Source organism: Chrysemys picta, chromosome 11, assembly GCF_011386835.1.
Source record: "Chrysemys picta bellii isolate R12L10 chromosome 11, ASM1138683v2, whole genome shotgun sequence".
Taxonomy (NCBI): Eukaryota; Metazoa; Chordata; order Testudines; family Emydidae; genus Chrysemys; species Chrysemys picta.
Window position 1 is genome coordinate 39,874,829 of NC_088801.1, and position 14,061 is coordinate 39,888,889.

At 41.1% G+C, this 14,061-nt stretch overlaps 1 protein-coding gene across 5 annotated transcripts in view; it reads left to right on the forward strand.

The window, feature by feature from the left end:
• Positions 1 to 14,061, forward strand: part of ITGA6 (integrin subunit alpha 6) — a 67,267-nt gene that overhangs the window by 20,819 nt on the left and 32,387 nt on the right. For all 5 annotated transcript variants that reach the window (XM_005290467.5, XM_005290464.5, XM_065560761.1 and 2 more), the window contains exons 2-3: positions 11,784 to 11,911; positions 12,617 to 12,696. In XM_005290467.5, the coding sequence (XP_005290524.2) occupies positions 11,784 to 11,911; positions 12,617 to 12,696 (208 nt within the window). The remainder of the gene's footprint in view (positions 1 to 11,783; positions 11,912 to 12,616; positions 12,697 to 14,061) is intronic.

Consider the following 14,061-nt stretch of genomic DNA (forward strand, 5'->3'; position numbering starts at 1 on the left):
TCAGTTTACCTCCTTGATACTACTCTACACACGTATGGAGTTAAACCAAAGAAGCTGTTTAGGTGTTCTGAATAAACACGCAACTCCTTTTGAACTATGGTCTGTACTACTATAAAACGTTTTAACAGATTGGTGCTCTTCCCAGTGAGGTGACTATCTGCATTTTCAGTTTATTTGAATAAACTGAAATCTTTTTGGGTGACTTATCTAATTGCACATTTCCTTTTTGATTAGGCTCGGGATTTAAGGAAAAGTTTTTACTGCAGTAGAAAGAAGAATTTTCTTATTAAAATTCTGCAAACTTATTATTTGAATTTTTGACAGTAACCCTTTTTGTCCTGCAATCTGCAGTTAACTGAGGGCCATGATGGTTTTATAACTGGAGTCATGTTGTTGACTTGTGTGTATGTTGACTTGACTTTGGCAATTATATATAGTGTTGCCAATAAGCTATTCAGAAGGGACTATTTGCTGCAGAGTTAACAATTATAAGGGGCACAAACTGTTTGCCAATATTTGAGAAAAGTCATAAAAGTACCATCTATAGGACGGAAGTGGTGTTTCTGTCATTGTAGTAAATTCACACCTTTGAGAAAAGTAGCTAGGTTGATGGAAAAGTTCTTCCATCAATGGAAAAAATTCTTCCCTCAACCTGTTTCTACAGTGGTTCAGTTAACCTAACTATTCTGCACAACGCTGAAATTTTTCACATCCCTGAGTGATGTAGCTATGTCAACCTAAGCTTTAGCTGTAAACCAGGCCTAAGTCACAGTGACAGCAATGTGGGTGCTCACCCATGTTTGGCCAAAGAGTGCTATCAAAGCCTGTAATGAGAAATTCATCTGGACAGTGCCAGCAGCATATGGTTTTAGAACTGAGATTTATTTTCCCAGCTGCTAAGATTTGCTTCACAGAGACGCCAAAACCCAGAACTGTGACTATAACTGTGGAGTTGGGTAAGGGGTTAAATCAAGAAAGAAAAATCAATAGTTCATTTTCACAGTGAATGTGTGTAGACTGGGTGATCAGAACATAACTAATAAAGCTTTCTCTGCACATGAGAATATTACGTATCCAGCAACTAGACATTTTCAGCTTTTTCAAATTGCTTTTGGGAAGGTAGTGCAAGCTGGCCTTTTCCATATTGTAAGTACTGCCCTTCTGGGTACACGCTTCAGAAAAGCAGCCCGGTAGATTATGCACATGGGTGTTGCCTTTTATTTTATCAGGCTCTTGGTTGAAAGAGAGACGCCTTTTGTAGAGTGTATGAAGAAAAGCTGATGCAAAACCAAGAGCTATAACTAACTGACAGGTTCAGACTTTTCAGGATATCTTAGGTAATAGAAAGTGAGTCTAGTTACAGCATGTTTCTGGCAGATAGGAAGTATGGAGCTTGTGAAATCATGATAATTAGAAAAATGAAATGCAATAGCAGGACAAACCTAATCACTAGCTTCTCTTTGACAAATACAGCTCATAATACTGTTGACTTAATTTCAGTGGGATTACTTGCAGAGTCACCTACTGGCACAGATTCCAGGGCCTCCTTCAAGCTACCCTCTAAGACTACTGTGAGGGAAATCTAAGCCTCTGCTGCTCTGGATCCCTGGGATGTTTCAAGCTCCTGGAGCCTCAATGGAGTCAAGCCACTGCCCATAATCTAGGGGTCTGAAGGCACTCTCTCAGGGCACAGACCTTCTGTCTGGCATCCATTTCTGAGTTTTGGAACCCACTGGCTGGCTGCTCTGGGTTCCCTCCAGACTTCCAAGAACTTAAACACATTCTCTCCCAGAACTCCACCCAAAAGGTGTGAAAAAGTTTCTCTCTCCCAGTACTACCGGTTCTTGTGTTTGAATGTTTCTGTTCAAGAAATCTCTCCACCTCTTTCTCATTTGGTGGTCTGTAATAGATCCCTACCATTATGTAATAGATCCCTACCATCCCTACCCCTTTTATCTTTCCCCAGAAGCTTTCAGCTGGTCTGCATCTCACCTCCTTCTGGACATCAGAACAAGTGTATAGATTCCTGATGTAAAATGCAGCACCTCTTCTCTTTTTCCCCAGCTGCTGGTCCTTCTTGAACAATAGCTAGCCTGTTCCAAAGTCAGACAGATAGAACTGCACATAGGAAATGGAAACATGCATTTTAAAAGGAACTTTTGAACCAAACAAATCATCTTTGTAGTTTGCCAGAAAAATATAGTTTGTGCCAAAATACTGTATCTGCCAGGTCCCTGCTCTTTGAGTATGAAATACTTAAGTTTGATTGCCATCCATTAAGTTAAATATTGTTATTGTAATTCAGTGGTCTCCAACTGTTTTATGCCCAAAATCACTTTTTGAATTTAAGGGCAATCCAGGATCTACCCTGCTCCTTTCCTAAGGCCCCGCCCCTTCCATGAAGCCCCACCCACTCCATCCCCCACTCGCTCTCCCCTACCCTCACTCACTTTCACTGGGCTGGGGCAGAAGTTGGGGTTCGGGAGGGGGTACGGGCTCTGGGCTGGGGCCGAGGGGTTTGCAGTGTGGGAGGGGGCTCTGGTCTGAGCCTGGGTCAGGGTATAGGAGGGGGTGAGGGGTGCAAGCTCTGGGAGGGAGTTTGGGTGCAGGAGAGGGCTCTGGGCTGGGGCAGTGTTGGGGTGCAGGAGGGGATATGGGCTCTGAGAGGAGGGTCAGGTCTGATGCAGGGGGCTGGAATGCAGGAGGCGGTTCAAGGTTCAGGAGGGGGCATAGGGTGCTGGCTCCTGCTGGGGGGCACTTACCTCGGGCAGCTCCCGATCAGCAGCACAGCGGGTCTAAGGCAGGCTCCCTGCATGCCCTGACCCCACTCACGCACATCAGCACCTCCTCCCCATCACGAGCTGGGCTACCGCCCCGCACCCTGCCAGCCAGTAGTGCACCACATAGCCACCCCGCTCCTGGAAGAGGCCAACACGCCTCTGCGGCCCTGTGTTAGCTCACAATGCTGAATTTACATGCCAACAGACAGGCAGGTGAATAAACATCCCTTGTCTCATAGGCAACCTGTTTCCCACTTCTGCTGTGATACAGAATGTAAGAACATATCTTCAGTATACATACATACTCCTTACCTAGTATTTGTATATGCCTTTCACAGACTAAGTTAATAACCAGTGACCTGGCTTTCATTTAAGACCTCACATGACATTCTTTGGTGAACCAGAATGTACATATCAGAATCAGGATATTCTTGTAACCTTCTGGCCATTTGGCACTGAGGGGTTTTTGGGTAAGCATGGAGATCTGCAAAAGATCCTTAGACTCCATATGCAATTGGCTCTTTGAATGAATGTGAAGGTGGAGCATTTGTTTTTTAGATTACTTTATTTGGGCACAGAACCATTGGGGCTGACCCTTTCTATACACCAGAACAGAGGCTAGTTTGCCTTCCCTAGTTTTGCTTTGTGGTTACTTACCCTGCCCCTTCTGGTGCTGTCCATTTCTTCTCCCATTCCCTATGACACAATCTGCTCTTTGGGGAGAGCTGTGAAAACCATAATCCTTTAAACACCAGGGCTTTAGAAAACAGGTTAGTGATGTATCTGGGAAGCATCTTTACACTGATAATTTGAAAATACACTCATGGAGTCATAGAATCATAGTACTGGAAAGGACCTGAGGGGTCTTCTAGTACAGTCCCCTGTACTCTAGGCAGGACTTCACATATTAATGATCTAAACATACCCATTGGTACAAACTGTAAATGGTGTTTATCCTTGTAGAAAGAGTCACAAAGCAGTTCTGCACTAACATAATCACCTGTTGGATTTTTGGGAGATCTTGGGTGTTGACTTGATGATATACCATATAACTCATGTGCATGTTAACAGGAATTACGCAAGTATACAGAGAGAAAATAGACCCCACTAGGTATGTAGGCAGTGACTTGTACTGTTTGTTTTCATCACTTCTGAGAGTTGAATTTAATCATAAAGCAGAGATGGTGTCTGTGAAACTAGCATTTCAAATAAAACTTCTGTGTTGTATTGACCAGCTTGTTTTAGTAATGTTGTGTGAGTTGAGCTGTCTACCTTCGTTTTTAAAAAGCCAACAACAGTCAAGTATCAGAGGGGTAGCCGTGTTAGTCTGGATCTGTAAAAAGCAACAGAGAGTCCTGTGGCACGTTTAAGACTAACAGATGTATTGGAGCATAAGCTTTCGTGGGTGAATACCCACTTCGTCAGACGCATGTAATGGAAATGTCCAGAGGCAGGTATAAATATGCAGGCAAGAATCAGTCTGGAGATAACGAGGTTAGTTCAATCAGGGAGGGTGAGGTCCTCTGCTAGCAGTTGAGGTGCGAACACCGAGGGAGGAGAAACTGCTTCTGTAATTGGCTAGCCATTCACAGTCTTTGTTTAATCCTGATCTGATGATGTCAAATTTGCAAATGAACTGAAGCTCAGCAGTTTCTCTTTGGAGTCTGGTCCTGAAGTTTTTTTGCTGTAAAATGGCTACCTTTACATCTGCTATTGTGTGGCCAGGGAGGTTGAAGTGTTCTCCTCCAGGTTTTTGTATATTGCCATTCCTGATATCTGACTTGTGTCCATTTATCCTTTTACGTAGTGACTGTCCAGTTTGGCCCATGTACATAGCAGAGGGGTATTGCTGGTACATGATGGCATATATAACATTGGTGGACGTGCAGGTGAATGAACCGGTGATGATGTAGCTGATCTGGTTAGGTCCTGTGATGGTGTTGCTGATGCAGAGTTGGCATCGAGGTTTGTTGCATGGATTGGTTCCTGAGTTAGAGTTGTTATGGTGCGGTGTGTGTGTGGTTCCTGATGAGAATATGCTTAAGATTGGCAGGTTGTCTGTGGGCGAGGACTGGCCTGCCTCCCAAGGTCTGTGAAAGTGAGGGATCATTGTCCAGGATGGGTTGTAGATCACTGATGATGTGTTGGAGAGGTTTAAACTGAGGAATGAGGACTGTAGGTGATGGCCAGTGGAGTTCTGTTGGTTTCTTTCTTGGGCTTGTCTTGTAGTAGGAGGCTTCTGGGTACACGTCTGGCTCAGTTGATTTGTTTCCTTATTTCTTTGTGCGGATATCGTAACACAAATTTGACACCATCAGATCAGGATTAAACAAAGACTGTGAATGGCTAGTCAACTACAAAAGCAGTTTCTCCTCCGTTGGTGTTCACACCTCAACTGCTAGAAGAGGGCCTCGCCCTCCCTGATTGAACTAACCTCGTTATCTCCAGACTGATTCTTGCCTGCATATTTATACCTGCCTCTGGAAATTTCCATTACATGCGTCTGACGAAGTGGGTATTCACCCACGAAAGCTTATGCTCCAATACATCTGTTAGTCTTAAAGGTGCCACAGGACTCTCTGTTGCTAACAGTCAAGACATTTATAGGGACAGTGCTCACTTGGAGATGGATGCCTGTAATGATTTGTCTCCGAATGGGTTGGAACAGTGCCTTCACACGCACAGGACCAATCCTGTTCCTACTGAGGTCAATGCAAATCTCTCATTAACTTCTGGCACAATCTGCTCTGACTATACACAGAATGTTTCCCACTTGACTTTCTCACTGTGATCTCTTCATGGTTATGGGCTGTTGCCATCTTCTAAGTCAAATTGTTCATAAATGCCTTTAATATAGAATTATTTACAAGTGTTGCAAGAATGTCATTGCCCCTGCTTATGCTGAGAAAGAGGTTTGAACTTGGGATCTTCACTGCTAAAAGCATGAGCATCTACTGCTTGAGCTCAAGGACTAGATTCCTTAATTGGCAGCATTGGCAGACACGCAAACTTAGGGAGACCAAGACTCAGACTCAGTCTCCTGCTGAAGGTTATTCAGATGCCTCAGTCAGGATCAGGGTCATATTGTGCTATGGTAGAAATTGTCTCTGCCCAGAAAATTTCATCTGATACGAAACCAGTGTGTGTGGCAAACAAAAGGAGCATATTGCCGGGGGGAGGGAGAGCGGGTAACACAAATAGGATTAAACTATGGTCTGTAAATTACCAGTAGTTGCCAGAGCTCTTCTTTCTGGTCAAGATAATTAAACTCTTTGAGAACCAAGCACTGGGCGTGTGGGAGAAAAAGGATTCAGAAGAGAATCGCTCTCCTCCATCGCGGTCTGTAGAGTGAAAGTTCAGCCACTGCAGCACTTACCTTCATCACTTTCCTAATTTTGTGTTACTTGTGTTTATGCTGCAATTTTTTGAAAAGGACAGTGGTGCACAATATCCTACACTGTTCCCAGTAATAGCAACCTTACATTGGACAGTTGTGGTGGATGAAGGTAACCAAAATTAAAACTGCTGATACCTGTGACTACTTTATTCAGCCTATTTGTAGATGCAGGTAATTTGTTACCCAGAAAACACTTTCAATAATGTCCTGTGGTCCTATCATTCTATGCTTCCTCCAGTCCGCATAATGGTCATGAGGCTGGCATCATTAACATAATCCTGTCACTTTAAAAAAGAGCATGGCAAATATAGGGTGTGTGAACAGGATTTTCTTTCTAGTATGTTAATTGGATGTTTTCCCTTTTAGTTTGTTTCACCCAATTTAGTGATTGGTTTAAAGTTGATGTAATGAATCACTGAATTTATATTTCTTATAGAAATATATTTATAAAATTGTATTGTCTCTTGGAAAGTACTGAGATATGAGCAAGGCAAAGACATTCACTAGAGCTGGGAAAGCATCCAGTAAAGTTTGGTCAAGTGATAAAGTGGTGAGGGGTATGAACAAATAAACTTTTAAAATAAACTCTTTGATATGTGGTTTTCATCTTAACTGCAGTTCCCACTTCACAAATGATGGATATGTTTACATGAAAAAAATAGGGGGGGAAACTGAGATAGTTTTGAGTTCTATTTGTGTTACCACAGTTTTCATAAAGTTATAAAGGTTTCTGCAAGCATATAATGCTGCAGTTCCATCACACTCACTTGTTAAGTTTCTCAAGTGTTATTGATGAAAGCAGAAAGGAATTTATATTAAAATAGTCTTCTGGTTAGTATTACAGATAGACTGTTAAACTGGAAATCTATTGCTGGTTTGTTTGATTTGCTTGATATTGCAGTAGTTTATAATTTTTTAAGCACTTCATTGGACTAGGTTTGATGAAACTAGGTTGCTTCCATTTATCTATTTGAAATTCAGACTTTTTTTTCAGTGAACAATGATCAGCAACAGTTCCCCCTAATAGTATCTGGATGGCCAATTCCCACCTCCTCTCACTTATTAGCAATGTATACATACTGCAGATGTGTGTTTAAAAAAAAAATTAAAAAATCATGGGGCGGATCCTGCTCTAGCTGAAATCAATAGGAATTTTGCTGTTGTCTTTGGTGGGGGGGGAGTAGTATAGTTCCCCATATACTTTTGGAAAAACCAGTAAATTTTGTCTCCATACTTCTGTCTGAATAGAATGATTATTAGTGTTGTACAGCATTACTCTGTAAAGTACTTTTAACTATAATGAGCCATGGCTTCAAGCACACACAAACAACACACTGGTTGGCAGGGATTGAATTTGGGACCTAAGCACTAAGGGTACGTCTTCACTTACCGGAGGGTCCGGCGGCAGGCAATTGATGTTCTGGGATCAATTTATCGCGTCTGGTTAAGACGCGATAAATCGATCCCGGATCGATCCCGGAAGTGCTCGCCGTCTACGCCGGTACTCCAGCTCGCCGAGAGGAGTACGCGGCATCGACGGGGGAGCCTTCCTGCTGCGTCTGGACCCGCGGTAAGTTCGGACTAAGGTACTTCGAATTCAGCTACGTTATTAACGTAGCTGAATTTGCGTACCTTAGTCCGAAGTGGGGACTTAGTGGGGACCAGGCCTCAGAAACAAGTCTCTTTCATTTGAGCTAAAATGATACCTCGGTAGTGGGATTCAATTAAATAGGTGTTCTTTCATGCAGACCTGGAGTTAAAACCTTGCTCCTCCAGTGCCGTAGCCTTAAAACATGTATGTTCTCTTCAGATTTGGACATCAGGTTGGGAGAGTGATGGAGCAAATCCATATATTGTAAGCCAGCTGATGATCAGTATTTGAAGTTGGAGGAGGAAACATAGTCATGACCAAAGGCACCCAGCTCAAAAAAGTAGTTGAATTATTGGTTCAAATAATGGCACTGTCACAGGGTCTCAGCCCTACCTGTGAGACTGACGCTTTGTTCCGCAGGCTGGTAAAATGAAGGAGGTCTGGTGACTGTGGCTGGGGAGTGGTGAGGTCAAGTAGTCTGATCAGGCCTGGGTTAGATAAAACAGAGGCCTGTGGAGAGCCAGAGGGAGGAGGCCTGTGGAGAAGGCAGAGCTCTTCTTGCTGGTCAATATAATTAAACTCTTTGAGAACCATGCACTGGGATTGTGGGAGAAAAAGGATTCAGAAGAGGATCACTCTCCTTCATAGCGGTCTGTAGAGTGAAGGTAAGAAGGCCAAACTCTAAGCAAGAAGTCCTGGGAGTTACTGCTGGGAGAGCAGACCGATAGGGTGAAGAGGCTGGGCCCAGCCTGAGACTGGGGCAAAGAACCTTCTTGGTTTGAATTCCATTTGTTTTATGCCCCCTTGTTGGCAGGACTTAATTAATTGGACCCCAGAAGGGGAATCCTGTTCATGGTATCTTGGAGTGTCTGGTATGGAGTAAGGTGCTCTTTGGAGAGGGGAAAAAAGAGGCAGGGCTGCTGCAGAGCCACCCCAGTCCATGGAAGTGGAGCTATGGAGGTGGCAACTTGGCCAAAAGCACAAAAGTAATAATTCTCTCAATTAGTTTTAATTTGGAAAACTCAAATTCTTAATTACTGGGCTATGATTGATTAGAGTTAAGGGAGAATAGTAGCCTTGTATTCAGCTAGGAGGTAACAGTTCAGCTTTATTTAGCATAAAGCAAACTATGTCCAATGATCCTTAACAGAAGTTTTGCCAAGGGTGATATGGTAAGACTACTATTAGTTCATTTAATTACCTTGCAATTTCATTGGCTAACAGAGTGCCCCTGGTAGTATAATACACACACAAACCAAATTAATGTAGACTAATGCACCATTGAGTCTGATTCTGCAACACTCTATCCATGTGGAGTAGTCACTTATTTGCATTCATGGTCCCTTTGAGGTTATTTGCCAGTAATCAGCCCTAAGTCTGCACAACTGAAATTGTAAAAAGTTAAGGTTCTGACAGCAGTGCTAACTTGCTATACATCTTCTATATTTTATGGCTTACATTTTATGACATAAATGGTAATATATTAAGTAGAAAAATCTGTTTCAGAACCTGAACCTTTGAGTCACTGGTGAGCACCCACATGTTGCTCCTGTTAACTCAACAATTTTCAAAATCAGACTATATTTATGAAGGTGTCTAAATATGGATCTAGAAGCCTGACTTTAGGTACTTGTGTTTGAAAGGTTTAGTCAGAGCCATTGTGCATTAAGGGGGAGCTTGCAATAAATAGGCAAATCATCCTCAGGAAAACTCAAGAACTTACTTAAACTCCATTTTCACAGTAAGCATTTGGATTTTAATCTTTATTGTTTCCCCTGCCAAAATAAACATCCGTTTTTTTTTTTTAAATCCTCTTTTGTTCTGGTTCCTTGGGAAGAAGGGGTTTTGATCACCAGCAAAAGAGCTAAAATAGACTCCAGAATGCACACAGCTGCAGAAACCATTATATTTCTCAACATAAGCTCACATTTATTTGTTGTTGAAGTTCCTTTTATTAAAAAAAATGTAGAATAAGTAACAGTCCAATGACTACTCACATGTAAAAAGAGATGATCAATCTGTAATGATACTCGCATGCATCCATCAGAACTCATCTAGGCAACATACAATCTGTTTCATTTGGACTGCCTCAGCCAGGATGAAACTCATTCTGGTGCATAAAGCCCAGCATCACTAGCTTTGTGTATCTCTCATCATTAACCAGAGATTGAGCTTTACTTTGTGATGGTAGTACAGTAATTTCTATTATGGACTTCTGCTATTTAAGAATGGTATGCAGGGTGAGTAGACTGCCTTGTTCATGCATTGGGATGCTTGACTTGAACCTTTACAGTAAGTTTTGCTTGATTTATTGAACTAAAAATTAATTGAACGTTATTAGGAATGAAAGAGATTAAAATGTAAAGTAAATAGTTCTCAGCATGTTTACAATGACCTGTGCTGCAGTGCCTGAAACTGTCTTTTATCCCACTCTGCTGTGCTCTACAGGGCAGACATGTAGTGCTGCAGCATAGCTTAGTTCCAGCACGTTTTAATACCTTTTTGGTCACTACTTTCATTCTAGAATGTACCAATTGTATCGATCTAATCTACACCTGTTTCACTAGAGCCTGTTTATAATGTGCATGATTGTTGAACTGTCTTGTGCATCTGATAAGATTTAAGATTTACAGCACCATTCAGCAGTAATTTATGTAAGATGATTCAAGATTTTTCTTGGTTCATGAACCTGGTACAGTAATAGTCTTGAAGGACAAACAGCAGCTGCCTAGGCAAAAACATTTGAAAAATGTTTAGACTTTGGGGACTAAGCTATTGCAACCACAAGCTGATATTGGATTTTTTTTAAAAAAGGTAACCTGGAAAAGAAAATAAAGGTATGCTCTTTTTTGCTCCTTTATGATGTGTAAAGAAGACCTGAAGCAATTTTAATAGAGCTGGGAATTTTGTATTGATTTTTTTTTTTCCAGAAGATGCAGGTTCTGAAAAACTGAAATCTTGCAAACTTTTTCCCATTAGGAAAATCTAAACAAAATATTATGTTTCAGGTTGAACTGAACAGAAGCATTTTAGTTTGAACCAATCAAAACATTTTGTTATGGGTCAGTTCAACATTAATATATGTGTGCGTGAGGTGCCATGTTGCCTCATGTGAGTTCTAGTTTGGGTGCCACGTGCCCTCATTTTTTTTCTGTGGGCTGGGCTTCTGGGCTGGCCTACATCTTCCATGATTCACCAGGGTCTGACCTCTTGTTGAATTGATATGATGTGTTATGGGAATGGCATGAGCAAAGAAACTCATGGGAAACGTAGTCTGGCCGGGGAGCCCGGCCTCTGGACACAAGGCACTCAAACTACAGCAAGTTGTAGCACATTATACCAAAGCAGGTCAGGAGGACACCGATTAATGTTGAGTTGAGCCAAAATTAAGCATTTCAATTCCAGAATGTCAAAATGTTTAGTTTTGATCAGAAATGTCAAAATGAAACATTTTGAAGCAAATTTTTGGAACTCAATCCTGTGAAAAATTTTCTTTCAATTTTTCATCCTGATTTGGGAAAACAAATTTCCAAATATTGTACTAGAATTTTCCATTGGATGAAAATTCTGATTTTCTATCAGCTCTAGATTTTTAAATTTTCAGGGTTTTTCAAGGTCACCTTCTGTTGAAGCTTAACTAGCCATAAAGAATCCAACTTGATTCTCAGATCTAAGGCTAAATTTGCTTGGATGGCAATTAAGGAAAAATATTTGTAAACTGAGTATATTTGATATGAAATCATTAGATGATAACTGGAGAACCTCACAATGCCATTGTTGCACAGTCAGTTTTCATAGAACCATCATGCTTTGAGAGAGACACAATTTTTAAACGATCTACTTAAAAAAAAAATAGAAAAATTGTCATGGTGTATGCCATCCTCCTTCAATAGTTTACAAATCAGATCTCTACTGACATATGATCAAAATAGCATCCCCTGATTCTACTCTTGTTGCTTCTCTCAAGTTACTCAAGTCCCTCAAAATATATGATTTTCTATTTCTCTCTCAACAGATTGCTGGTTGGAGCACCTCGGGAGAGAGGCTTTCCATCCCAGCAAGCCAACAGAACTGGAGGGTTGTATAGCTGTGACATTACATCCCCAGAGACGCATTGCACACGTGTCCTCTTTGATGAGAACGGTAGTCTCTTCCATATTTTTCTTATCAGATGTAGGCTTCAATGGTCTTTCCCACTGAATATAGCATCTTTCTTAAAATCAGTGATCACAAGGAAAACTTATTCTTATCCTCTTTAAATGCTTTTCTTATTTTTTGAGTGAAAGCAAGTCTTAGCTTAATTGCTAAAACAATATTGATGACTTTGAATCCAGATGTTTTGCTTATGATCATGTTCTTCAGTAAGTGTAAGTTATATCTTAATTAAAAAAAACACACACAACAAAATCCTTTTTCATTGATTTAACTAATCCTCCTCATCAATTAAGGTTTTGTTGTATGGGTAAAGTGTATAGAGAGTGCCACCTAAAGGCTGTTTCAGGTACTACATGGAGTTGTTAACAAATACTGAATTAAAATTAACGAGGAGTCCTTGTGGCACCTTAGAGACTAACAGATTTATTTGGGCACAAGCTTTCGTGGGCCATAACCCACTTCATCAGCTGCATGGAGTGAAAAATAAAGTGGGTTATGGCCCACGAAAGCTTATGCCCAAATAAATTTGTTAGTCTCTAAGGTGCCACGAGGACTCCTCGTTGTTTTTGCTGATACAGACTAACATGGCTACCCCTCTGAAACTGGAATTAAAATTGTATTTTTATAATCAAAGCACAAAATGTTCTGACAAGAGTTAACCATAGTGTGTAAAACTGTGTTGTGATAATGCAGCTGATCCAGCAACGGAGAGTAAAGAAGACCAGTGGATGGGTGTAACTGTCCAAAGTCAGGGGCCAGGAGGAAAGGTGGTGGTAAGTCTATAGGACTTGAATATTTATTAGTATTTGTTTAGGCTTATGCTGCATGTTTTAAAGTTATCTGCTTTTCTATACCTTTACAGAACTCTTTCTACGTTTTGTTGCTATTAGGTTCCCAAACATAAGGAATTAAATTTTTTCATAGAGGAATGAGGCACTGCAGATAGTCTGAAAGTTTTTTTTTTTTTCCCCCCATCATGACATCTCAGAAAACAGCAGAGTTTTTGAATGTTTTTCTAATTCTCTGAATTTTGAATTGGTTTGATTTCATGATCCCAGTAATCTAGGGTAGACAGTAGATACTAGTAAAGCATCTCCGTGGCTGGTGTTAAAGTGTGGCTTTAAAATGAAAGAATAAAGTACTTTTCAATTTTTAAAAAATTGTATCCTTCAAATTCTTTTGTATGAGTTCGGGAGAAATGTCACATTTTTCTTGGACTTGTTGTCAGTATTAGTAAATACAAACCTCCGTCTGAGGCTCACCATGGGTGAGTGATAACTACAAAGGAATTGATGGCCTCTAACAGTGGATCTGATGATTGTTTTCACTCCAGGATTGTGGAGTGAAATCACTTTTTGTAATTCTACTTTCTGTTAAAGATGCTAATGATGATGAGTCAAATACCCTTATTTTCAGTGGTGCAGAGGGAAGAAACTTTCATAAGATACCACAGAATGATGCCATAGATCTTTGTATCTTAATGCTCTTATTGCTAAATACACTACTTATGGTAGTACAGTACATCAGCTATGGATCAGAAATGGGGGCATGGTGAGGAACCTTCCCCCATGTTGCTATGCTCATGCAAAACTACCGCTTCCAACCTTACCCTCCAGAATTGTTTGCAGTGGCGTTGTAGCCACCAGTTTCAGGATATTAGAGAGACAAGGTGGGTGAGGTAATATCTTTTACTGGACCAGCTTCTGTTGGTGAGAAGGACAAGCTCTTGAGCTCCACAGAAGAAGAGCTCTGTGGAGCTCAAAAGCTTGTCCTTTTCTCCAACAGAATTTGGTCCAATAAAATATATTACCTCCCCTATCTCGGCTCTCCCTTACCTCCAAAACTGTTAGTTAGTAATGCTGCTGGAGGCAGTATTAACTTGCATGGAGGGAGGGGCAAATTCACCTTGTCATCAACAGGGAACCAGTGACAACCTGGCTTCTGCACAAACCATGCTGCCATTTATGGGAGAAGCAAGCATGCCCCCTGCCCTCCAACCTATGTGAAATGTTGAGTATGTGCATAGTAGTGCTGTGATCTGCAAGGTTTCCAATAACTTTACATGGGTTAGCACAGCCTATGTGGTGGTGGTATTTTTTCTTCCTGCCCATCATGCAGACATTACAAGAGGATGTGAC